Below are 27500 nucleotides of genomic sequence, written 5' to 3'. Positions count from 1 at the left end.
TTCTGACCTCCCGAGGCTTTGTTTCTGTTTGGATTTGTGAATAGAATTTCAGACAGCCATCAACTATGGAATAGAAATTGCTCCCTTATTTCTCTCGAGGCTCTGGGCAATCCACATGACTTGCTCCATTATGCAGTCTGTTTTCCAGTGAGCGCATCAGAAGTTTCTCTTTTCCCCAAACTGAGAAAAGGAAAGGTCTTCCACAGCAGCTTGTCTTTCTCTGAAGTGTGACTACATCCTCATACCCTCCTGAGCCTGAAGAACTCCAGTTTGTCTTGTAATGCCTCACAAAATTGGAAGTTATGCTTTCCCTTATAATAGGCCGCTTCTTTGCCTTGAGTATAATGCCAGGGTTTTTTGTGGGGTTTTTTTTTGTTTTGCTTAATGTATTCCAGCAAGAGCTGCAAAGGAGCCAACAGGCCAGTAAAATGAAGGCTACATCCCAGTTTACTAATAGATCACTGGAGACTTCATTTATGGGCCACTGCGGATCATACTTATTCAATTGGAAAAACAAGAGTGCCTTTGAATCACAGACAGTTGTAAAGAGTTACACTTTCAGCAAGATAAATTTGTTATCATCTATCATGAAGTGAACATTCCCCCCCACAAAAAACCCGGCTCCCCTTTAGAACAGCTGTTGCCTGCCTTCTTCTGACCCTTTGCTGAAAAATAGCATATTGTTACCTCTCTCTTTTTTTACTAATAACCCAATCACTTTTAATAAAAACAAATCCCTTTGTTAAATAATAAAAATAATCAGATCCTGTTTCTGTAAATAGCGTTATTATTTAATAACAGAAACGAAAGGGGGAAATGAGCTGACACTGCCTTGCTTTACAGCCTTCATTGCAATCTTTACTCTCTGTTCCGTTTGTTTTTGGGTTTTCTGCAGCAGCAGCAGCAGCAGCAGTTGGCAGCCCAGCAGCTTGTCTTCCAGCAACAGCTCCTCCAGATGCAACAACTTCAGCAGCAGCAGCATCTGCTGAATCTTCAGCGTCAGGGACTCATTTCCATTCCACCTGGCCAGTCTGCTCTTCCTGTCCAGTCTCTGCCACAAGGTACATAAGCAACATATGACACAACTTATTTCCAGCTCACATCTTCTTCTTGTTATTCCACCCTAGCATGACCTGTGCTCGAGATTTTCCATTCTTTGTTATTAAACCATTTTTTTTCACAACAAAAATATTTCTTTCATTTGAGTCCCCATCTGGGTGACATTGGGGGATTTTAGGTTTTAAATCATAAGGCTTTAGGTTTTAAATCATAAAACTTTCGAGGAAGAAGGTTTTTTTTCCTGTAAAAGCTGTACTCATTATAGACAAAGAATTAGTACCCAAACCTTGCTATACACACCACAAATTCAGATATTGGAACAGAGAGCAGGTTTTACTTCCTCGTTTGCCTGTTTGCTGGGGAACTGTGCTGTTCAATTAGTTCATGAATGATGTAGTTACAGGGAAACAGTGACGTAGCCAATTTCCTGTTGATAGCAAATTGTTCAGGGTGATTTTAAAAAGGAGGCATTGTGACAAGCTCCAAAAGTATCTCTCCAAACTGGGTGAATGGGCAGTAAAATGGCAAATGCAATTCAGTGTAAGTGATACACATTGGAACAAACAAATCTAAATCTAAATTTCACATATATGTCCATGGGGTCTGGATTAGTGGTATCTGACCAGGAATGAGAAATTTGGTTGTAGTGTATAGTTCAATGGAGTCGTCACCCCAATGTGCAGCAGCTGAAAAAATGGTGAACGCCATGCTGTGGTTCATTAGGAAAGGGTTTGAAATAAAACTGTCAATATAATGCCATTATATAACCACACTTGGAATATTGTGTACAGTTCTGGTCTCATTACCTCAAAAAGGATAGTGTGCAGGTGAAATAAGTTCAGAAAATGATCAAGGGATTGGAACAACTTCTTTGTGAGGAAAGATTTTGGGTGTTTTAGGTTGGGGAAAAGATAAGTAAGAAGGGAACATGATAAAGGTATATGAATTATGCATCTGTGGAGAAAGTGAATACATAAAAGTTTTTCTTCCTCTCAAAATGCTGTAACTTGTGCACATCCAGTGAAGCTGAATGTTTCAGGAAGAAATTACCTCCTTGCACATTGCAAAGTTAAACTGTGCAGTTTGCTTCCACAAGATGACGAGTGGTGGTCACCAACTTGGAGTGGCTTTGAAAAAGGATTAGACAAATTCATGGAGGATACAGTGATCAGTGGCTACTGGGTACATTGTCTGTGTTCTTCCTCCACTATTGGAAGTAAGCTGGCTTGCTGGGAATCGCAGATGGAGAGAGTGCTGTTGCACCCAGGTTCTGCTTATGGGCATTTGATTGACCCCTGTGAGACCAGAGTGCTGAACTAGATGGGCCTTTGGTCTGATCCAGCAGGCTCTCCATATCTAACTCTGAAACTTCTCATAGCCCCTGTAGGAAGGGGAAGCCCAAGTGGTGTTCTCCAGATGTTGGACTACAACTCTCCTTTGCCCCAGCTAGTGTCCACCAACATCTGGAGGACACCACATTGGCAACCCCTGCCCTACACAACTTAATCAAGGAAAGTGGGCAAGCTTCAAAATGCCAAGACAGCTTTACGCTAAAATATTAACATGATAATTTAGGGTTGCCATATTTTGAAGAGCAAAAAAGAGGACACTATGATGGCCATTCAAAGCAAATCAAAGCAATCTGTCTCAAATTTTACCCCTGAAAAAGAGGACGTGTCCTGGAAAAAGAGGACAGCTGGCAACCCTATTAGGATGCCATTGATTTTTAGTTTGTGCTTACCCTTCTTTGATCATGTTCTGTTACGGGGTGAGCACACCTGTAAAGGGAAAGTACCACATCTGTTTGTAGTAACATGTGCCCATTTAACTCAGCCTGCAATAAAAAAGACCTAGCTAATGTGGTTTCTCTCCTTCACGAGTGCACTTCTCAGGTGGAGGTGGTGTGCAAGCGCACGTGCACACACTCACACACAGATCTCCTGCCTTCCCGGTGCTGTGCATCACTGCCACTTACCTAAAGGGAGAGTGTCAAGGCAGCAGGAGCTGTGTGCAGTGGAGGCACAGCAGCAGAGTCAAATCTAGTTGAGCAAGTCAGCTTCATAACCCGTGGCCTGAAATTGGTTTGTTCAGCAACTAGCCATTCTTTGTTCCCTTGTTGGTGCATAATGCTAAGCCATGATTATTTGAAAGCAAAATTAAATTTCACAGAGGTTCTCCTCCTGGTGAGGGTGCAATCCCAACACTTCGCTCAGACTGGTGGAGGTGTGTCCACATAGCACTAAACCATGGTTTAGTTTTATATGCAAATTCAATCCTTTTATTCAAGTGTTATTTTTCTGAGCATTCCTCTGACCTCAGCAGTTCCAGGATGAAGGATTAAATGAACACACCATAGTCTGAAACTTCCCACAAACAAGAATCCAATGGGAAGGAACACTATATTTTCAGTGTTAATTTCCCCCCTTATAGTTCAGATGTTTAAATTCCACATGAAGATCCTTACTTAAATATTATTTTATCATACAGTGTTTTATAATTGGAGTTTAGTGTGATTCTGATGTTTTAAACGAACAGCTTCCACAGGTATTGAACAATTTAACCTACCATTATTGTAAGTTGAGACCGTGTTCTACATTAAATTCCCGGCTTCTCGAAGTGATCCTCCCAAGTGAGGAAAAATTATTTGAGCTTTTCCAAGTGCAGCAAAGAAAGAGGAGGAAAAAAACCCTCTTCTGGCGTGGCTCACATGCTTCTTAAACCCATTGGCAGGTTGATTGCTTGGGGGGGGGGGGGAGAGAGAGAGAGAGAGAGAACAAGCTACCATGACCAGTGTATCTGTTTATGCTTTCCAAGGAAGCATCTTGACCCTTCAGTCCTCAAGCACCTTCAGTGACATGAACCATGCTTCAACACACCATTAAGTATACTTCTGCACAATTGGGCATTGGAGCGCCAAACTCACATGTGTAATTATTTATTTATTTATAATTTTGGTGCCTTGCACCTGAACCAGACAAGGCAATCCCTGCCCACAGGCTATATATATATATCTCACAAAGAAAAGGAACAAGGAGGGAAGAAGAATAAAGTAAACTCAGGCATCAGTTCTCAGATAAGAAGTTCTTATAGGATGGATAGAAGAGGGATAAGCAAGGTCTACAATAGATGAGTATATAGCCAAGCCCTAGGGAATACAGTATAGGAGCCATGACAAATGTGTAAATGAGACAGCAGGTATATCTGTTTTGGGGGATGAAACCCATTCCATGGTTCATAGAGATTTTGTGTTTATAGAATTAATGTTAACGTAATAACCCCACTCAACATATTTATAGATTTATTTCATATATATCTGCATCTTAGTATGTAGGCTGCATACACACCATAAATTTAAAACACATGACTTCCCCCATATAATCTTAGGAACTATCGTTTGTTAAGGGTGCTGGGAAATGTGGGGATTAAAGGACAGTTCCCAGAATTATTTGGGGGATGTGTGCTTTAAATTTATGTTCTCTACTCAGCCTAAGATTCCTGTGGAAAAAATGTAGCAATTAGTTTACAATGGTATGCAAAAAAAAAAAGTTTGTGTCTTTCTGATGCAACTAATCCTGCAAAGCTGTATATGAGGGAATAATAAAATATAATAAAATTCGACAATAGTTTTTGGTTGGAAAGTCATGATTAATGACATCTACTGAAATGATTAAAAGAAATCACTTTTACATTCTTTGACCTTACTTAGCACTATTGACATGAAATTAACTATAAGTAAAAAATTCTTCCTCCCAAAGCAATTAAAATAATAATTTCTACCTTAATAATGGATATGAAATATTTTGCCCTTGGTAATCTAGCCCAAGCTGCAAGGAACCACAGCATTTTAATTTTTCATCAAGCCTTTTTTGGAGATGGCCAGATTTTTTTTTAAAGTTGATCAGATCTCTCCTTCATAATGGCATCTACTTTGATCAAAGGGATGATGCGCATTCTGCTATACCAACTTAAGATCCTGTTCCTGTGAGCTTCTGTTACCTCCCACCTCCTTGTAAGGTTTATAAAGGAATGTGGCAAAGTGCTTTTAAATTGTTCCAACGCAAGTGTCTGAAAAGAATTGGTATGGAGCATTTGGAGCTGGGGCTCTTGAACCGTTGTCCTTTTCCAAATGTTTATCTTCCATAAATTATTTGCTTATTGCAATTCGGAAATTAAGTAGGGGCACCTAATATATGACTATGTATTTGCATGAGCTATTTGCAGGATGTTAGTTGAGATTCCCTCCTGGGTTTGGATCCCATGCATATCTAACATGGCTTGAGTTTATTCCCCTGAGTTACATTTTTTTTTCTGTAAAGAGCTGATTAATACTTCCATCTTTGTTGTAACCCGATATATTTTTTTCTGCTTCCCCTTATGTTTTTGGTAAAGCAGTGCTTTTAAATAACTTTGTGAACTTTGGGTGTATTTAGCCATGTTTTGGAATCAAGAAATTGATTCTGCAGGCAATGAACATCTCATCCACCCTAATACCTGTTTTTTCAAACAGTAGTTACCAGTTGTTGGTTGTACCTTGTTCCCTTTGATCCTTGAACAAATGTTTTGAGAGAAGGCATATTACGTAAGCTGGTGACCCTTAATTGACTGTTGGTAACCCCAAAAGGAAAAGCAGCCAAATTTACTGTGTGCCAATAAGAGGTAAAATTAAATTGTGTTTTACTATATGTTGATTGTGCTGGAAAAACTGCATCACCTTCATTGTTGGCATTAATCCATTAATAACACTGAGCTCATTATATGAACCTCTTGCTTTGCTATATTATTGGAGCTCTCTTTCATTTTATAGCTGGCTTAAGTCCTGCTGAGATTCAGCAGTTATGGAAAGAAGTTACTGGAGTTCACAGTATGGAAGACAATGGCATTAAGCATGGAGGGCTAGACCTCACTACTAACAATTCCTCTTCTACTACCTCCTCTACCACTTCCAAAGCATCGCCACCAATAACTCATCATTCCATAGTGAATGGACAGTCATCAGTTCTAAATGCAAGACGAGACAGGTAATGAGATTTGCTTTTTCCTCTGTCATGAAAGTGCTTTCTTCATAGTTATGCTTCACACAATAATTTCAGTATTGAGCATGATGAGATGCTTTGAGTATGATTCAGTAAAATTGTTGATTAACCACAAAGAGAATAATCATAAACTTCCCATTCCCAGAGTTAGGAGATTTGTTACTGAACATTGACTACAATATTTTCCGGGTAGCACACTGTCTTATGCAATCCCATGCATTTCTACTCTGAAGTAAGTCCCACTGAGTTAAGTGGAGCTTACTCTGAGGTAAGTGCATATAGGATCGCAGATATTAAGTGGCAAACACGGAAGATAGATTTCACCAACTAGAATACAGCAGTCTTATTTATTTTATTACAACATTTCTGTCTCTCCTTTCCTCCCTGGAGTTCAGGGCTGCATCCCTGGTTTCCAGCACACATATACCCAATTTTATCCTGGCAGCAACTCTGTGGGGTAGCTTAGGCTGAGTGTGTGGACCAAGTTCACCCAATGAGCTTCATGGCACGTGGAATTGAAACTTGGTCTCCCTGAACCATCCGACTGCTATACTACACTGGCTCTTTTTTCATGTAGGCAAGGCTTGTCTAAGAGGTATGTACAAGCCACGCTAAAAGCAGTGGAAATCCTAGCATTTGGTGGATTGGTGCCAATACAGAATGGTGTGCTGTTGGTGGTAAATGGCCAGCCATTGTTCATTTCCAGACTATAAATAGTTTATGGACATTGAGTTATATTCGGAGGTACCTACTCTGCTTGAGGAAGCATCTTCTGATGGGGGATGCTCCTCTGAATCCAATCCATTTCTCCAATCCATTGAATTTAATTAAGCAAAACGTCTCATTCATTTCTGTGGAATTTAAGTTACAATCCTAAGCACGCTTGCTAGGGAGTCCCACTGAACTCGGTGGGACTTTCTTCTGATTAACCTTGCTGAAGATTGCACTGTCAGTCGTAAAGAAGTTTATCAGAAATTGGAGGCCATCTTACTTTTGAGCCAACCCATCAGAGCAAAAGTGGTTACACTGAGAGATTGTTGAAGATAAGAACTACAGCAGTACCTCTGGTTATGCACGCTTCGGGTTACAAGCTCCGCTAACCCGGAAGTAGTTACTTCTGGTTGTGAACTTTGCCCCAGGATGCGAGCGGAAGTCGGGCACAGGAGGCGCCATTAGCGAAAGCTTGCCTCATGATAAGAACGGTTTCAGCTTAAGAAGAGACCTCCGGAACGAATTAAGTTCGTAACCAGAGGTACCACTGTATTCCATAGGCAATCAAAGAGGATTTTTTTAGATGGTTTAGGAACTAAGGGAGCTGCCTTGCATAGACCTTTGGCCCAACTAGCTCAGTATTGTCAATGTTTCCCAAACATGGGTCTCCAGCTGTTTTTGGACTACAACTCTCATCACTCCTAGTTAGCAGGACCAGTGGTCATGGATGATGAGAATTGTAGTTAAAAAACAGCTGGAGACCCAAGTTGGGAAACACTGGTCTTCACTGAGTGGCAGTGACATGCAGACAAAGGACATTGCCTGCCCTCCCAGGGGATGCTAGGGATTGAAACTGGGACCTTCTACATGCAAAGCAGATGTTCTACACTGAGCTATAGCTTCCCCCCATACACTTTTTTTTTGCAGAGGGTGTAATTATAATTTGTGCGTTGCATCTATCATTCTCTTTAAGCTTCCATAATATTACCTTTCATTATTTTAAAATGATAACATCCAGAGGTAATTTTCATTTTGGCATTTCAATTAAGGTTGCTAGTTGATGATACGTCAAAGGCAGTGGTTGATTTTTCTGGAACAGAGAGCCAAACTGCAGCATTGTGGAGGGGAAAAAGAAATTGTCACTGACAATTACCCAAGCAACTGACTTTCTCCCTCCAAAAAAACTGAATCCAGCATATAGTTGTTTGGATAAACAACATCAAACAACTTGTGAGAACACTGCCCTGGGATAAAAACATTAGTTAAGACTGCAGACCCCAGTATATTGATTTTATGAGTAAAAAGTAAAGAAAAAACATGCAGAAACATTTGTAAGTCTCTGTTGGCCATCTTACATACTTCTCAGAAAGAACTGATCCATTCTGGATTATTTATTTATTTATGTGTGTATTTAGAGGGGGGAGGAATGTTAAGTTGAGGTCATATGGCAAAATTAGCATACTGTAACATACAGTCATTTTTTTCATCCTTTATTAACCGTCATCTTTGGCTCTATTCCTTCTCTAATTAGAACATCATCTATCCTTGGCAGTTGAACTATTCAGCAGAACGATTAGATTTTTCTGACTGCTCTGAGCTGAATTGACCTGTTTTGACCTGTTTGTCACTGATCATAACCTGACAGGCACTAGAATCCTCCTACTATTATGGCTTTTGAGATGAATTTGATGCCGTGTTCTTTTGCCACAGCTCATCACACGAGGAGACTGGAGCCTCTCATACTCTCTATGGCCATGGAGTTTGCAAGTGGCCTGGATGTGAAAGTATTTGTGAAGATTTTGGACAATTTTTAAAGTAAGTTGGGGCTTTTTACGATGCAGTAAACAGAGTTGATTAGGTATACAGATAATCCAGTAAAACTCAGCCGTAAAGTTATCGGATGTTTATGGCTTATGTGCCAAAACACCAGATCAAGCCAACTGGAGAGGATAGAATCATTAGCTTTCCTTTCACATTAAATCATTTCTTCGGGCTTTTTAGTGGCATGATGCTTACCTGACCCCTTTGCCAAAATGTAACCTCAGAGCATCTGTAAAGTGCCTTTTGATAAAATAATGAACAGAAAAAAAATACATGCAACTGTGTGTATTGGCATGTAATCTGTAGAAAAAAATGTGTCTCTTTAGCCTGTCCTTTTGTAGCAATAATTCGCAGTCATGAGAGCACTTATTCCTGAGTGAACTCTGTGATTTCAGTATAGCTTACAAAAGGGTCACGTCTCAAGTACCGATTCATGGGCTCTGAGCCAAAGTTCTTTGGAGGTTCCAGTGCACTCATGAAGCTCCAGAAGGAGCAGGCTTCCCGCAAAGGTTCACGTGCAAATCTTTCCAAATGCTAAGCCCACGGAAAAACCTCCACTTACACAGGAGTGGGAGTGAGGAGACTGGATAAAGTTAGATTTCAATTTATATGCTGCTTTTCCACAAGGAAATTACACTCAAGGTGGATTTCAGTACACAAAACAACCCAGCAGTAAAAACAGCAGATGATCAAGCTTATCAATTTCAGTCTGGCTTACAAAAGAGTCACAGCAAGAAGAGTCCCTGGATCAGGCATAGAACTGTATAAGCAGACCATGAGCCTGTGACCTTCACATAACGTGTGTGAGAGAGGTTGCAGTGGTTTGTTTCTTGTTTGTTTAAAAAGTCCACATTACACAGCTTCCCCATGCCACACTGAAGTCTGTTTTGACATATCCCCTAAGTCTAAATGAGCGCCTTACCATGTGGCAAATTGTGAAGGCTTGCCACTACTTAGAAAGGTGAAAAATCCTCTCCATCTTCTGGCATGTTTAATTCAGAATGCAGCCAATATCTGTGCGACACTTGCAAAATTAACTGTGAAAAAGTGGGGCGTGGCACCTTAAAATTAAAAAGTATCCAGTTATTACAGTGAGTATCATAAACCAAGTTTGTGGCAATTTTGTAGCATTTTCATTCCGCGAGGACTTGAGAAGGGCTGAGCCCAAACGGCGTGATCTCTCGTAGGAGAGGTGCACAGGGCTTTAGTGTACAAAGAGTCCTAATGGAACGTTATAGATAGGTTTATATAGATGAGTAACTTCACAAGCTGAGGCTCTTATGTTGTCATGGTGCAGCTAACAGGGTGAATGAACTGCTTCATGCTTCATCAACAATTAAGTTAATTAGCTCATTTGAAATTGTGCTGCTTTGTTGCCAGGATGTTGGTAGAAACATCAGAAAGGCCTGTTTACAAATGGTATAGAACCAGACTATGTGGAAACAGCAGCTTCACAACAAGGCAAAGATGCACCACATGTCTTTATAAGAAAACTATATATTTTTTTTGTATCTGAATGCTTACATTGAATATATATACTCATCTATTTCAGAGTAGATTATGTTTGCTTTCCTACTTCATTTTACTTTTTCTGTGGAGAATAGGTTTTAGGTGTACTTTAAAGAGTACTTTTACAGATTTTTGCCCAATTTTAGAAGAATACACTTGATCTGTACTATTTCTGCTTGTAGATTAAAGAGGTTACTGTTTGCGTGTGGGATTTATATAAGCTGCTAGAAATTATTCCATGCGAAAATAACCTACATACTGCATATATTGTTCTAGGCATAATTGATACCAAGAGTTCTAGCCAACTTAGCTGCAGCCTTTAGCTCTCCAAGCAAAACTAATTTTTATAAATACTTCCATCTTTCCAGAGTCTAGTGATGTTAATGTTTCTCTCACTTCTTTCACATTGTTTTGTAGGTCCCTGGTTTTATAATGCACAGTCCCTGGAAACAGTAATGATTAACAGCAATGTAGTTCTTCTATATATATCATCGTTCCCAATTTTTCTAAACTGTGTGACCCATTCAAGGGAACATCCTGAATATTCTTGGGTCAGGCCAAGAGGCTCCAGATTCTGTCCTGTAGCCTAAGCCTATCAAATGTGCTTCCCTTTCCCATATGCGCCCTTCCATACCACCTGTTTGATAATGTCCCTGTAACTGGGAGCTAGGGCAATACCTGGTTTTCAACATTGCAATAGATCACCAGCTAAACATCACTATATATCACAATGTCTGAAATAAGGATGGAACGTTGTAGAGGCACTGACTGGCTTCACGGGTTTTTCCACATTGTGATTTTTGCATAACGCACACAAACACACACCATGATTTGTGTTATATTGCCTGGTCAAAAATTATGGACTTCAAACTGGTTTTGGACAGTATATTGCCCAGCCCTAACACACATCATGATTCGTGATATATTGCCAGGTCAAAAATTATGAAACCGATATCACGAGATGGACTTAAAACTGGTTTTGGATGATATATTGATATATCACCCAGCCCTACTGGGAGCTGCTTTGGGCTGCAAAGCCAGGGGGCAGTTACCCACACCTCATGCACTATATACCACCCAGAAGCCATGACATTTGCTCTACACCCAACAGAAATGCCACTTGAGACCATTGTTGTACACATCTTTTAGACAGAAATACAAAGTCACAGAGATGTAAACTTCAGCTTCTTTCATTTGAAATACTGTGTTGCGGTAGTCTTAAAGTCTGAATCCCCTTGCCTTTAGCCCCCTTAGTATTCTTCTGTGCTCACACTGCAAAGCCCCATTTCAATTAAAAACCTTTTATTTCAATTCAACTTCAACTTTTAGACCCAAAGAATGACTATTTTTTTTCCAATCCATTAACTTTATAGGGGATGACAGAACTAATGGCAGTAGTTTTCGAGACCTTGCTCTTAGTCTAATCTGTGTAAGAATGCTGTAGGTTCTGACTTGGAACAGTGTGGTACTTGTTAATAGAGCTAATGCAAGTATACTGTACTGAAATAAAATATTCATAAGGAATGCTACCCAAATCTAGTTGTGTGTCTATTTCTGCAGTATTCTTGTGACAAATTTGAAGTGGTCTCTGATATATAAGGTGAACTCTAATTTGTGTTCAGAAACCAGTTTAAGTTGATGCCTTCGTGCTTCATCTTTTTTTCCTTTCTTTTACAATAATAATAATAATCAGCTGTGCTGAGGCATTTGAGGAGGAGGATTAAGACAGAAAACACAGTGGCTTTGCTTCATTTTTTTAATAATAGAAAGGATTTGGAGTGAAGTGAAGAATAATTTACAGAATATGACTTATAGCCATGAAAGGTTTTTTTATACCTTCGTTTTTGTCCCTCCAGAAGTCAGTATGTTGATGATAAATATAAATTATACTTTTCTGCACTGAGGTGTTTAGAATTTTGAAAATTCCACCTTGCATACAATCAAAAAGATTAATGAGATTAATATTACTCACCTGTTATTTTCAAACAAGCATAGCTGTCTTTCCACATAATGTCATATCAGACAGACACACTGCCATACAGTTCCATACTTTTGATATCATGAAGCTTGGATGGATATTCCCAGCCTTGAGAAGTTTTGGGGTGATTTTCAGCCTTGATGAAGTCGTGTAAAATTACAGTTACTCATGTGCATCTGATCCACTGAACAAAAGCAATTCTGTAAAATTAATTCTTTCTGGCAGAGAAAAGCATCAAATTTTAAAGTCAGGTCAGAAAATATTATTGCCCAACTGCAGAGAGAACAATTATTGAGCAGAATACTGAGCAATGAAGAAAAGTGATTAAAAGACTGCCAAAAATGTTTAAGAATTTGTTTGGAATTTTACTATAAAACAGGTGTTGACAGAAGCTAACCATTTTGCCGGTTGCCAGGCAAGGAGCCCCAAAGATCACTAAAAGCATTTAATAGTAGTTCTTCATTACTGTCTTATAAATGTCAGAGCGTAATAACATATGACAAAACTTTGGTGTATTTTGTCTGCAAAACTAATTATCATTCCATTGGTCCTAAGTCAGTTTGAGTGTAGATGGATTTGACTTTTAGAGCTTTAAATCAAAAGGTTTACACTATAGCGTTCCAGCCAGCAGACAAGCGTACTTTAACCTGCATGCAGCAGACGCCAGCGAAACAAAACATGATCTACCGTACAAAGACAGGCAATGTTTTCCTCTATAGAGACAGAATTGTTAGTTTTGAGGAAAGGGAAGGGTGGAAAGAATGCTACAGAAGAAGACAGGGCAGTTTACCAACAAGACCCTCAAAGGGGGCAGCTCAAAGCAACAGAAAGACATATAATTTAATTAGGTATCAAACTTCATATGTGCTTTTCTTTTAATCCAGAGAGAGAGAAAGTTTGAAATAGATTGTTGCTATACCCTTACTCACATCTTGTGTAGATTAGCTTTGGCTTTGACTAGGCTGCCTGCTTCCAAAATTATGACCTCAAAAAGGCATTATTTGAACTTGTCAGGATGTTGTTTCTTGGGGTGACAGTGCCATCATCCTTCAGAACGAAGACATCTGACACAATCTGCTAAATGAATAGTGACATGCATTGAATAGTGGCACACACACAAATACATTTTGTATTTAAACTCCTGTCAGTGTTTAAACATTAAAGCTCAATGCAAAATAAATCATACACTACTGATGGGCAAGTGAAACACGTTGCTAAAACCGTCTCTGACGCTTCAGGGTTTAAAGGTTGACCCCCGTTTTTCTCTTCAGAAATCAGATAATTTGCAATGAATTCAAGATTCTAATGTCAAAATTCATTTAATAGTTTGTACTATTTCAGGGTAAGCTGGCACATACTGTGTTATTCCCTAAAACCTATGGGAGATCAGTAGACAAATGGAAGCAGGTCATTTTTATACTATTTTTGTTTTTGGTCAGGCTCCATCAAAAAAAATTTTTCCTAATTGTTTCCTTAGCAATTTGACTGCATATTTATATTTTTCCATGTGCAAGTCTGGCAAGCCTGCACACAGATTCATGCAGTTTTGAAAGAACATCAGTCGACCACATCATTTATTCCATTTTGAAAACAAAAATCAATATACCTATAAAGTGACCCATAAATTAGAACTGGCTCACACAATGTTTGTTCAGTGCTGCCTTTCTGAAGGCACCCTTTGCATTTTCCCCTCACCTCTCTGTTTGAACTGCAGTCACAGTAAGAGGCTCATTAGGGGACATTAGGGACTGAGGCTCACCAGAATTCCAGCGCTTGCTTTGCTCTTATTAATGCATAGTAGAGTAGAATGCATTTAAATATTTCATAGGCATTCAGTAATTTGTGTGTAATCGCCTTGTTAGCAGACCAGTAGAAGTAGAACAGGTCTGTGAAATGGTGTTGGTGATTGCATGGGTAATTTACAGACCTTTGCCATCAGAAAGAGCATTATTGGGGGCTAGAATGAAGCTGTGAAAAAGAACCAGCAATAAGTCAGAGTGGGGGGAAAAAACTTAATAAAGGTTTTGTAACAAGCATCTTCAGGGATAACAACCCACTTGGTTCTTTTTGAAGCAGCTATAATTTATGACATATGCAATATATCAAATGCATAAGATAGTATTATGGAGCATTCATATGAAAAGGGTATTTGCAACATTAGTTCCAACTTCCTGCAAGGGACATGATTAAATGATTAATGAAATGTCCCTTTGCATATGCATTTTGAAACAGCAATTAGGCACTGACTGAGAAAATCCACCAATCCTCTCATTTTTCAGTATTATCTCATTCTTGATTTATAAATCATAGAGAATTTTTGAACAGCAATATGTACCTGAGATGGTTGTAAAAAGCATAAAAGAGAATAATTTGAGTGTAAAATAGTAATAAATACATGAATTCATAATTTAATGTTAATTTCTAGCCTATTTATTTAGTCCCCTTGCATTGTGTTTATATCCAGCACTATTTCTGTACTTTGATTGGCATAATTAAGACGGGGAAATGAATAGGCCCCATTATTTTACATATCACTGGTAAACAATAGCAAGGAAAGGAGAAGAGAGATGTGGCAGAGGTATGTATGTGTTTTTCAAGTTCTCAGTAATCCACTGGAGGCTGTTCTATAAATGATCATTGAAGGGCTGCAAGCTAGCCTATAATTACAGGAAAGAAAGTGGCAGCTCTGGCATTTCATAACTATGTGTCCTCAAAGTGCTTTGTGAGTTTGTCACCAATGATAATTTAGATAGAAGCTCATTACTGAACATCACAACACTTTAAAAACCTTTCGCCTTCATACAGGAGAATAAAGGACTATTTTAATGGCAAGGTTCTTTTGTGTTCCGCTGAAAAATTCAATCAAGACGAAACCTCATTGACTATTATTGTAGTCTACAGTCGCTAGCCTAATAAAAGCAGCACAGATAAATTGAATAGGTCTCTGAGACTTGAGCACATAAATGCAAACATTTTGCTGGTTTTTAGTTCTTTAAATATACAGAGATGAATTGGAACGAAAAATCTAAACACATTTTTGCCCCGATCCAGCTAGATCACAATGTATGCAGATGTCGGTTTCTTTATGTGTGAATCACACCACTGGACTGGAAGCTTCACATGCACTTTCCATCTCTAATCCACAAGCTGGTACTCTGCATATGGAACCCTTATTTAAAAGCCAAGATCCCTGGGATTAAAGAGGCGAAGGTGGTAGTGCTGTGTTCAGTCCCCTTCTCATATGCTTTGCATACAGGATGCCCCAAATTCATTCTTTGGAATCTCCAGGTAGGGGTGGGAAAGTCCCACCCTGTCTGAAAAGGTAGAGAGCTGCTGCCTGTCCGTGTAGTCAAGTGTTACACCAACCAAGGCAGTTTCACTACCCCTTTTATATCCCAAAACCCACTTAGTGTGGTTTTAGCTTTTTAAATAGGGTTCTGTGCGCACATCATTGGATTAGAGTCTTAGAGCATGCTTTTCCAGTAGTGTCTGAAGTAGAAATGCATTCATCAGGTATTGTTATTCTATTTCTAGTTGTCACTCCTGGGCTGTGTACAGGACAATCATTTCACAATAACCATGGGAGTGCCTTCTTCCCCCAGAAATAGTGTAGTCATATTAGAACTGTGGGAGCCTCACTCCAGGGTGGTACGGGGGGATGTTTGTTTGTTTCTTAATCCCTGATTTCAGCTTCTTCTCCATGTTCCATGCAATGCAACAGACTAGTGAAAATGTTTGCAAGCATATTCTGGGCTACTCACATTCATTCCTAGGGGGTTCTAAGAAAGAGAAAGAGAAATGTTCTTGAATGGTGAGGTATTTCTGAGAGGGAGAGGTAGCATACTGCTCTTTTTTCTTTTTAAAGGACTACCTGTGTGAATATGTGGATAAAGACCCATCCTTTCATGTTCGTAAATCCAAGGTAAAAAAACAACCCTCTCTAAAACAAAACTGCTCCAAACATGGGAGGGGAGAGAGTATTCCTCAAAATGGGCACTGTCCAACAGGAGTCCATGACAAGTGCACCAACACTTATTCACATTGATGGTAGCAGAGCTCGTTGATCTGCTGGCTACTAGTTTCAGTATTTCCAAATCGCTGCTTTAAGCGCTACGGAAACTTGAAGAAACAGTTTGACCAGGGACCTTGCAAGACGGAAAGCCAAAGCATACATGCTGCAAGTACAATGCCACTTGCAAAATATATCCACCCTACACCCCACTAGCAGGGTTGTACACAAATTTAGAATACTCTGAACCATGGGTAGGCAAACTAAGGCCCAGGGGCCGGATCCGGCCCAATCGCCTTCTAAATCCGGCCTGCTGATGGTCCAGAAATCGGAGTGTTTTTACATGAGTAGAATGTGTCCGTTTATTTAAAATGCATCTCTGAGTTATTTGTGGGTCATAGGAATCCGTTCATTCCCCCCCCCCATGTAGTCTGGCCCCCCACAAGGTCTGAGGGACAGTGGACCAGCCCCCTGCTGAAAAAGTTTGCTGACCCCTGGAACTTTACCATTCCCCAAAGCAGGCCTGTCAAATGCAGTATTGTCAATTTTTAGAATGGAAAACTTTGATTCTGACCAGATGCTGTGTTGTCTGCAATAAACAAGATAGAGTTTAATATCGGGCTACTTCCAAACACAACAGCAGTTTGGTGTTCTTTCTCATTACTGAATATAATGTTATGTTCTAAAGGGGTTCACCTTCTACTTATTTATGTGAATAAACCAATATGTATGCTTACACAGGGATCAGAGCTACCAGACACACAAGAAGCAACTGAAAAATTAACACGCTGCATCTGAGGAGTTAATTAACAGAAATGTGCATCTTGTAAGAAAGATGACAAGGGATGTAATGTAGCCACTTTCAATTGAAACTTAAATTTAATGGAATGGGCATGATTGTGACATATGTTTGTTTTATCTGTTACCGTACAGCCGGAATCCATATTTGCCAAGGACAAAAGGTCTCACCCCCACCCCAGCCATCACCTCCCTGAAAACTCAAACCCCATATGGATACTTTTCAGATCTGCTCTGGAGTGTTGAGGGACCCTCAGAACACATTTAGGGGGCATGTGGGGAGAGGGAGGGGCAACCCTGTTGCACAGTCAGAAGTCTATACACTAATGGAACTGCTTTGTTACACACTACTCAGTATCTCAAATCTCCATGTAGCTATTGTCAGTACATAACTCTAGCCTGCAGGTTCCAGTGTCTCCTCTCAACTAATCTTCTCTGTCCTCTGTGTGTACAAATATCTTTCAAACAGTTTTAAGGATTCAGGACTCATGTACTTGAGTTTTCTGAGTATTGCATGCTACATGCAGTATCTATGCAAGACAGGGTACTTTTAATCCAAAAGAATGAATAAAGAAAGGTCTGTTGTAGTAACAAATACCACCCATATCTGAGATGCTTGAGGAATTTAATTTCTGTAAATTTCTGTGTGGAGTGCCCCAGTTTGCACCTCCCAGACTAGTGGATTCTGCACTTCCCTGAATTCTTCTCAGCTCAAATACTGCACCAAAATGCATTAAAATGTGTGTCTTAGGGTAGAAACATATTTGGAAATGCACACATGGAGGTCAAATGCATATTTAAATATATATTATTGGATATATTAATTATGTATCTAAATACAGATTTTCATGCTGATGTTAAAAATGGAGCTTATTGCAGAAACAGAACAAAAAATACTTAGAGATGAACACATGTAAAATTAACACTGACTGGAATTAGGTTGATCGATCCCTAGTTAAAAACAAATGATAATTATTATGGAATACAGATAAGTACCATCTTTAATTTCAATATGTTTTGTACAGTTCTAACTGTTCCTTCAAAAAGTGAGGAGTCAAGTCTTTTAAATTTTATTTATGCTGATTTTAAGCATAGGAAAAGTTAGTTTCAAGCTATAAACATTTGTTAGAAAAATCACTATAAAAGGATTTCCAGCAAACTTTGGTTAGTTGTAAGAGAAGTAACTATAGTTTGTGATCCTCTCTGGTTAGAATATGTTTAGGTTGTTTTTTTTTTAGTGCTCATTAAAGTGAGGCTCAGAATAGTACTGCCTGGAGTTGAACTTAGTTCAGACAGGTTCTGTTTCAATTCCCCCACAGACCACTGCCAGGGTACCTCTGCCCTGACCTTTGGCATTCTGCTATTTTAGTCCTGGGATTCTTCTAAGGAGAGACTGACAAGAGTACCAAGTTACACAGGGGTTAATTGAAATGGCTAGATGTCCACTGGAAACCTAACTGAAAGTAAATCCACTCTAACTTCTGTTGATGCCAGTTCCTTTTGTTTCACGCCAATATAGATTCTCTCTACTAAAGTCTAGCATCCTGCTTACTCTCTAGTACATCCTCACAACTAATCTTCTGTGTTCTCTACCTTGCCTTAACAATGTTACCTATATCTTACAAATGTGGATCTTCTTGCAATTGATATTTCTGCAAATATAATTTGATCTGTGTGTGGATATCTGTTTAGCTAGTGCTTGGTTTATTTAAAAAGGGCGGCAGGAACTAGCCTGTTCTGAAGACACGTAAACACCTTTTCCCTAATTCCAGCACATGAGCAAGCTGGCTATTGTTGCTTCACTTTCTCAGAGGCACTCTTTCATTTGTGACTTCAGTTGCCTTTGACATTCCCAAACAGATTCTGGAGGTTCCAGTGATTCCAGATTCTGGAGGGTGGCTCAAATCTGGCAATGTGCTTATCAGATGTTATTTATAAAAACATTTTACAAGTTTATGACCATGTTTTTGCAAATAGCTCCACTTCAGCCACCTCATGCCAACGTTCTCCCTCGGTTGGGGAAACATCTAGCAAGACTCATTGGGTTTTCAGTAACATTGACATCTAGCAAAATAACATATTAAATGAATACGGTTCGAATCCCTCAGCTTGTTTACTTCTGAATAGACCCATTATAGTTGTAGCTCTATTCTGGAATATGTGTTGTAGATAGTTATACTGTAACTAGCTGTATGGATGACTTCTCATGACAAGAATCAACCTGTCATAGACATGAGCTTCAGAAAATATCCTCAATTTCCCAATTGTTCCCAGAAAATAATGAATCTGCAGACTTGAGGTGATATCCAACCAAGTTATACTCAGAGTTGACCCACTGAAATCAATGGACTTAAATTACTACTGTTATTGATTGTGGATATCACCATTGATATTTTACACTGGATACCACCATTGATGTTTTACAAGTTTCTCCCAAGTAAAGTTTAGCAGGATGTTGCTGACTCTGGCTTGACACCCCCTAGCTTCAGAACCAACACAGGTCACATGTAAGCTATTCTGCAAATTGACTGGATATACCTAAGCATGAGCACATGGGCCTGAGTCCTAAGTTTATTTCTGAGTTGCTGCAAATTAATCCTCTCCATCTCACTCAGCCTACAAAAAGGTGTTTGGGCCAGGGCCAGATTAAACCCTGTGGAGGCCTCTAGGCAGTTGAAATCTCAGGGAGGCCCTCACAAATTATCGCCTATTACGTTTTTGAGCACATTAACTCAAAAGAAAGCTTCATATCTGGAGGTTTCTTGTGCATGTGCTCTATTGGGATAACATTTAAGAAACATCTAAGAAAACTTGATTGTAATTTTATTTCAAAATCAGATCAATATTATTTTGAACCGTTGTTGCAGGGCCCCTAAAAGACCCATAGATCGGTGCCTGCTCTGCCTATTTTGTAATCTGACACTGTCCTTGGCCTTCACCTAGGGGCCTGCTGGGGCTCTTTCTTTGAGCTTATAATTCCCACCCATGGACTTCCTGTTGGGGTGGAGCCTCAGTTCTTGTATTCACTTACTGGCTGATGGCTCAGGACTGTAATTTGAGTGCAGTGGCAGCACTATTGAAGCGGAGGATGTCCTCTGAATGCATCTACCTCCAGAGCCAAAGAGCGAGGGAAGTGCAACCAGATGATCATGGGAAAGAAATGTTTTTGTTTCTGTTCCGCTAGCTAATAATAGTAACAACAGCAGCAAAAACAATAGATGGGAGAGGTGACCCATCTGCTGAGGTGGAAGAGGGGTTGCTGCTTTCTGCACACATCTGCATACAAAGAAAGATGTGGAACAGTTTTGGTGTGTGTACAAGAGACTCTCTTCCCCAGTCCAGTTCCCTACAAAAGCACCCTTAAGAAATTTAAGCCCCACTCAGATGAAACAGAATGTTTATGATTTTGTTGGTTGGTTAGTTGGTTGGTTGGTTGGCTGGTTTGAAATACTGCCCTTCACAGGGCACTTTACACTATAAAAACACAAAATACTAAACACAACAATGAAAGTGTTTAAAAACCATGTTCCATTTCAAAGCCTTTGGCTGCTACACATACTGCAGGCTGATCCAATAGAATGAATCATAGAACTGTAGAGTTGGGAAGGATCTCAAGGGTCATCTCGTCCAGCCACCTGAAATGCAGGAATCTCAAATAAAGTATCCATGATAAATGGCCATCCAACCTCTGTTGAAAGACCTCCAAGGAAGGAGAGTCCACAATCAAGCCTACAGCACCCAGTATTCCCATGCGGTCTCCCATCCAAGTACTAACCAGGCCTGACCCTGCTTAGCTTCTGGGATCAGACATGTTCAGGGTAGTATGGCTATAGACAAAACCTTTCTTTAGTGTGCTTTCCTTTTTTTTTTTTTTGCTGGGTCTTTCTTCATTACTTTCTACCTATTTTCCTATGTATTTTCTTCCTGTTGCTTGTTCTTGTTGGGTCTCTTTCCATCTTCTCACCCCTGCCCCTATTTTGTTTCTGTTCTTTCTTCTTCTCATTTTCCTTCATAGCACCAACCAGTATAGAGGTTCTTCCTCTTCCCTGAAAATCAGGTATATCCAGGCATGTGTGTGTGTGTGTATGCAAGGAAGAGGAGGCAGTGTAATGTGCTGAGTCTTGGGTGAAAGTCTGCTCAGAAATAGGTTCCATTGAGTTCAGTGGTGAAGGCTGCTTTAGAGCTATTCCAATAAAGCTGCTGTTTTTCTCTTGACCCCCACTTGATTCTTCTCAGATTCCATTTGTATGTTCTCAAGAGCCAGTCTTCCTTCAGGACTTGACAGCCTTATCAGTCTTATCACTTCTGGTCTTATCACACAGACACCCACAAATAAGGGGTGGGCTTTTGAAAAAGTGATCCCACATATTATATGACATTGAAAACAAGAGCAGAGCTGAGTTGAGATTGTTAGATATATGAAGCCAAATTTATGTTTCATTATAAAGCCAAAATATATTTAGGTATATTGGGAATATTACACTTTAGTTGTTGCCTTTTCAGGATGAACTCGAGGCAGAATATAACCCACTCCACTTACCATCACAAAAAACCCAGCGCAGTAGCTTAGGTTGAGAGGCAAGGTGTAAGTCCATATTCACCCACTGAGCTTCATGCTTGAGAGGGAACTTGAAGCCAGGCCTGCCCTTTCCAAGCTTAGCACTGTATCTACAAGCCACTGGACTATGTTGGCCCTCAATCAACTTGTTAAATAGATGACAGCATAAAAAGGCCATTTTAGCCTATTACGCTTCTTAAAGTCAGCTTTCTCTGGAGACCACTGCAAGCAAAGCTACAAGCAGATTAGTGTGGTTCTGTTGAGAGGCTTCTGGGTATTTGCTTGCTGGAGAGAAGCTACAAAAGTTTGTTGTTCGTGCAAAATTGTACTGGCACATTTAGCTTCTCTGCATTACATTGCATTTCAGCATTATACAACATTATATATTAAGTTTTGCTTTGATACCGTAAGTCTTCTGTGGCTGTGTTTACCTCTATTGTCACTTGCTTTGCTAACATTGTCAGTTAAGGGATGTAGTGCAGCTGTCAAATTTATTGTCAGTGGAGATTTATGACTCCAACATGCATCACACATACATGGGTATACAAAGTATTGGATACTGGGGGCAATAGTTTCTCATCCATACCTATGTTTCATCTATCTGTATGTTTTAGTCATTTTTATTTAAAAACTGATGCCCATATTTATTAGATTCAAAATCACCCTGCCATATTTATTTGGAAATCTGAGAATAATTTGGATTTGTATCACATTAACCCTCCAACTGCTAAGATCTTAATTACAATAATAAATCATAGGCATAGTTTAAAAATATCTGTAAAGTGCAGGCCAGACTTCTGTGATGTGTCACACAGCAAATTAATACATCAATTAACTTTCTATCTGTTTACTGTAATTTCGAGATCAGTCATTAGACCATGATTAACCATAAAAAATAAAAAATAAACTGTTTTACACAGCTGGTTCTTGAAGCATTACACCTGCTTCTAGAAGGAAATTATGATTTTACTCAGAAGCTTGAGAAAGCAAGTAAGTGAAATTGTCTGTTTTCATTTGTAGACAAGGCCACTTGTGATTTTTTAAATACCAACTTTCCAGGGAGAAATCTCAACATGGTAAGAGTTTTGGACTCTCATGCCTGTCCCAGGAATGGATTATGAAGTCAGGGAGATTCCACATTCAGATGAACACAATATAGCACAGTTGTTTTGTTACTTTAAGAAGTTGAGCCAAACCAATGGCCCATCTAGCTCAGTATTGTCCACATCAGAGATTCTCAAACTTTCTACCTTCAGTGCCCACCTGAGTTGACTGAAAATTACCGAGACCCACCAGTCACGAAATGGGAGGCAGAGTTTAACATTATCTGCTGGAGATCACTGCAACACTTCCTACAGATATCTAATTTAGCTTTGGAAATTGCTAATTCCACAGCTCAGCTTTCCTCAAGCAGATATTTGTTTAAGTATTGTGACTCGGCCTCCCCATTTTAGGCAGAATTTGGTGATCCAGAGACTCTAAATGGAAAAGGCTTCTTCTTTTATTGTTTTAGTTTCCTACCCCCAGTGCTAATTTTCTAGAAAAATAGGTTCTGTAACTTGCCCTGAACGCCTCCCTTGTTCCCTTAGAATAGCAAAGGCACCCACCTGAGAGGTGCCAGAACTGAGTTCCAGCAAGTTCCGGCTGAAAAAAGCCCTGCCTCTGGAAGTATTTTTTTACTCAACCCCAGTTAATTTCTTCTCGCACTATCCTTTCATACTCAACTTGTACTTCACCTCTGCCCTACCCCCAGCTGTAAATTTATTTAATCCAACCTCTCTGGTCCTTTTGCATGCACATCTTCTGCTTATAACATCACTCTTCTCTTAGCCCCTTCCTTTCTATTCCCAGACTGTCTGTTAGTTAATAATAATAGTAGTAAATATTAAATGTTTACCTCTCTAATTTCTTTCAGTGCCATCTCTGGCCCTTTCTCTCAGTAGTCAGGGAGGCTGCATTGCTCACCAGGCTTCCTAATACTGTGTTGCTGCTATTTACTGAGAGATGGAGGGGCAAGGGATTGAGGGTGGGTGATGCAGGCATAGTGGTGCAGCCAATCCAGTACCATTACAGTGTGCTCCCTGCCATATTGCCTTTCTTCCTCTCAGTGACCAGCCGCAATGCTTGCTATTGGGAAGTCAAGTGAGTAATTCCACAGAGGTTGCCACTGTGCTCAAGACTATTATTGGCTTAAGATTTCTCCCTAGAAAGCCAAATATAAATTACTAAATATACTGCTGTATAATACCTGACCTCTTCCATCATTTCAGATCAAAACAATCTCCATTGCTGTATTAAAAAACCCTCCATTGGTCTCTGTTCTTCCTTTAATCCCTTTCTTCTAAAAAGCAACCCAAGAAAATAAGCCTCATCATACAGTTCAGTTTTCATTGCTTTGCACCACTCATTTACATAGGCATTTTTGCCAAATTCAGGAGGATTAAGGCAGTTGTAGAGAACCCGTAGCCCTCCTGATTTTGTTGGACATCACTGCCATCAGTCCTAGCTAGCATAGCCAGCAGTCAGTGATGACAGACATTGGAGTCCAACGTCTAGAAGGCCACATGTTTTCCATCCCCACTTTGAAGTAGATATTATTATCATTTTTGTCATTTAGAGATGTCTTTGCGACATTGCACAGTTCCTGGCATAGTTACCTAACCATTTAGCAGTTGATACAACTCTACTCCATAATGGTGGCAGTGGAAAGAGCGGCAGTTGAACTCATGGTTTTAGGCTTCTTGAAGATAATGGTGTGAGAAGCCAATGAGGGATTATGTTGAAATAATGTAGAATTCCTATTTAGGCATGTTGTAGCGCTACAGTTCTCACAGGTGAGACGTGAGAGGAAAGACATGGTACATAAAATAAATGTGAGATCTTTCTTGACACTTGAACATTTTCATAAACCTCCTATCTGTATAACATAGCCCAGTGATGATACAGAGGTTTGTATCTAACTTAAGTTCTACTTAGTGTAGACACATTGAAATTAATGGACTTAAATTAGTCATGGCCATGAATTTCAATGGGAATCCAATGTGTAGAACTAGCATTGGAAACAACTCAGAATGTCCATTTGCCTAATTCAAACTAGGGGCCTTTGTCTACAGCCGTTAGTGACACTTGCACAACTCAAAACTCCATTAATGTCCACCCAGTGGTGTTCTGTGGCTGTTTGGTAGAAGAAACAGTTTCTGTCATTCCCAGTTACCATTGCAGTTTTGGACCATTGGATGAGAGGGCAATCCTGTTGTGTCTGTTGCTTCTTAGGTTGAGTTGCTTGAATTAGCTTGTCTATGACTACCTCTCTGGTAAATGAAAACTCCCTTTCTCTGTTAATAACTAGGCCGGGCTGGGGGCAAAAAGTAAGGTTCAGGAGATTTATAACAGCCTCCTAATGTTGTGTTGTTTTTATTCTGTCTTCTTTTACTAGGCACCTTAATAATGAACATGCATTGGATGACAGAAGCACTGCTCAGTGTCGGGTGCAAATGCAGGTGGTTCAGCAATTAGAAATACAGGTTTGGGAAAATCTTCTAGAAATCTTTGACTTCCTTGAAGAAATATGATTTGTTCTGAATTGATTATTATTAATTAGAATTCATAATTTACTATTAATAAGTTCTGACTTATAATTTATAAAATAAATTTATAAAACAATAACAATCATACATAGACTGTGAGGTTTTGGGAGCATATCCCTTTTCACATTATCCCTTTTGTTACATGGTGGCTCTCCCAATGGTGCTATTTTTCTCAAATGTGAGCAGTAGCTATCCACAGCACAAATGGCACAAACCCTTTCAGAAGTTAACCAAAGTATATATTCTGTAAAGGTTGCTAACTTTAAGCACAACAAGGAAAGATTTGGGGCAGGTGATAACTGAGTGGACTGGACAGTAGACCAGTCAGTACCCTAAATTTAGGAAGAATTTGGATGACTTTGGGGGGAAGTTAGATTTCAGGAACGTCAGACAAAACTTCAGACAAATTTCAGATGTCTGCAATTTCCTGCCATATATGCTTAAGGTGGTCTGGCAAAATTAGGTTTAATAATTTCATCTGTGTAGCACAGGCCCAAAAATAGTGGCACATTTAAATGTAATTCGTCTAATTTAATTTGTAAGTTTACCTCCTCCCACTTGTTCCAATACAACTTCTAAGGTCCACCAAAAATATCCTCTTAATGAGGCTGTCTGTGTGGCACATTCAGATAGCAAGGGCAAGGGTTGCCCTCAGTGAGTGACTTCCTCTTAACACGAGACTCACTGAAATCTAAGCCAGAAGCATTATAATGCCTGGCTACTTGGACTCGCCTTTAAGTTCACAGCCAAGTGGGAAATTGAATATTTACTGGTGGGGAGCTTGCTTTAGTTACCTATCCCAAACCTTTGGAAAGGGTGAGCTCTCTCTCTCTCTGTATACTTATACATATGCACACAAAGACATTTGAAATTACTGCATATGTTTCTCTTTTATACTTTTTTCTGGGCCTAACAGAAAATGTAAGCCTTCATCTTTATGAACTTGGCTGAAGAACAAGTTTTAAAGATTAAGCTTTGAGATTTGACTCTCAGAGGCATATTAATTGTTTTTAAGTGTATTCAAATTAACCTAGAATACGGCTCTAAATAAACGTCTTTATTTTTGTGCATGATACTTTTTTGTGTGTCTTTGTTTGTTATTATGGTATGTATTTTTGTGTTTTCATATTGTAAACTGCCATGTGATCTTCAGATAAAGGGTAGGAATTTAAAAAAATAAATTAATGATGGTGGTAGTGATGATAGTTTTGGGAAGTTTTTAAAAACTTGCATGATTATTCATTTCTTTGTTTTAAATAACTGGGTGCTCTTGGAATCAGAAACTATAAAGATTCTTCCTATAACTATAAAGAATCTATAAAGATTCTTCCATTGAGTGCTGTGAAAAATCAATTGAGAATTGATTATAACAAATAAAAAAAAGGTGGGTGGGTGGGTGTAAATAACCCTGATATGTTTTCTGAAGCATGTTGAAAGGTTTCTTAAGCAGCTGTTTACCATTTATAAAGGTTCCGCTGTGATGCAAAAGGCCGAACAGAGTTTCTGCTTGCAGGGTGACCAATTATGAGTTCCTTCCCCCCCCCCCCTTTGTGTGACTGATAGAAAAGTAAGGTCCATCAGTTGTAATGAGACCCAGTGCAGTGTAGATGTCGGCTTAGTAGCAGAGTTCAGCATTTCACACTGCCTGGTCCCTGTCACTCTATTGAATTAGATTGATGATGGCAGATTGCAGGGGGCACTAACTGGACCTCAGTGGGAATGGATGAAGTGTGCAGACAATCCTGGCAGGCACTGTTCTACAAGGACCCCTTCACCCCTTCACAGTTGTTGGCACTACTCCATTGCTATCAGTGTCCACAGGATTTTTAAAGAGACACTATGGGCCGCCTAATTTATGGTCCTGGTAACTTGTTACTGTCAAGGCAATGGTGACCTCAATTCTCTTATTGACAAAAAGATGAAGTATTATTTGTTTTCCCTGACCTTTTAAACACGAGGAGGAAAGCTATAGGTGGGCCTCCCCCCCGCCCCGACCCCCAGAATTGCCAAAGTTGCCATTCTTTGTACATACGTTGCTGCTCACATATAAGGATTTGATATGCAGGAACCATTACCCTACAACAGCCTCCAATGATAAGATGTAGCAGACGAAATAAAATAGCTGTATTAGTCATTTCTAAAATGCTTCTGATCTCACTCTTTCTTTAACAGCTTTCTAAAGAACGGGAACGTCTTCAGGCAATGATGACCCACTTGCACATGCGACCCTCGGAGCCCAAGCCATCTCCAAAACCTGTAAGTGCATATTGCTTTATAAACAGTAAATAGGCCCGTGAATGTAACAGACTAAGAAAATGAACAATTTAGTGACAGTTGGAAAACAATGAGTGTGATGAAAAATATGGCAATAAAATGAAGGTAAAATGCAATAGCTTGTCAAATTGTATGTTTCTTTAAAAGTAATGCTATCTTTTAC

At 39.5% G+C, this 27500-nt stretch overlaps 1 protein-coding gene across 8 annotated transcripts in view; it reads left to right on the top strand.

The window, feature by feature from the left end:
- The window catches only part of FOXP2 (forkhead box P2), a 352653-nt gene that overhangs the window by 289127 nt on the left and 36026 nt on the right, over positions 1-27500 (top strand). For 3 of the 8 annotated variants that reach the window (XR_014172562.1, XM_081928968.1, XM_081928973.1), the window contains 6 exons: positions 896-1061; positions 5864-6077; positions 8514-8618; positions 15977-16033; positions 24913-25000; positions 27236-27319. Coding sequence is in view for 7 of the 8 variants with exons in the window: in XM_081928968.1 (XP_081785094.1) it covers positions 896-1061; positions 5864-6077; positions 8514-8618; positions 15977-16033; positions 24913-25000; positions 27236-27319 (714 nt within the window). In the remaining variant the exon portion in view is untranslated. Of the gene's footprint in view, positions 1-895; positions 1062-5863; positions 6078-8513; positions 8619-15976; positions 16034-24912; positions 25001-27235; positions 27368-27500 lie in introns of those variants that run through there. The other 5 variants (XM_081928970.1, XM_081928969.1, XM_081928972.1 and 2 more) reach the window with 5 other exon arrangements.

Source organism: Podarcis melisellensis (assembly GCF_964234715.1).
Source record: "Podarcis melisellensis genome assembly, chromosome: 10".
NCBI classification, from domain to species: Eukaryota; Metazoa; Chordata; class Lepidosauria; order Squamata; family Lacertidae; genus Podarcis; species Podarcis melisellensis.
Note: the sequence above shows the minus strand (reverse complement) of the source record. Positions and strands in the feature narration are given on the sequence as shown.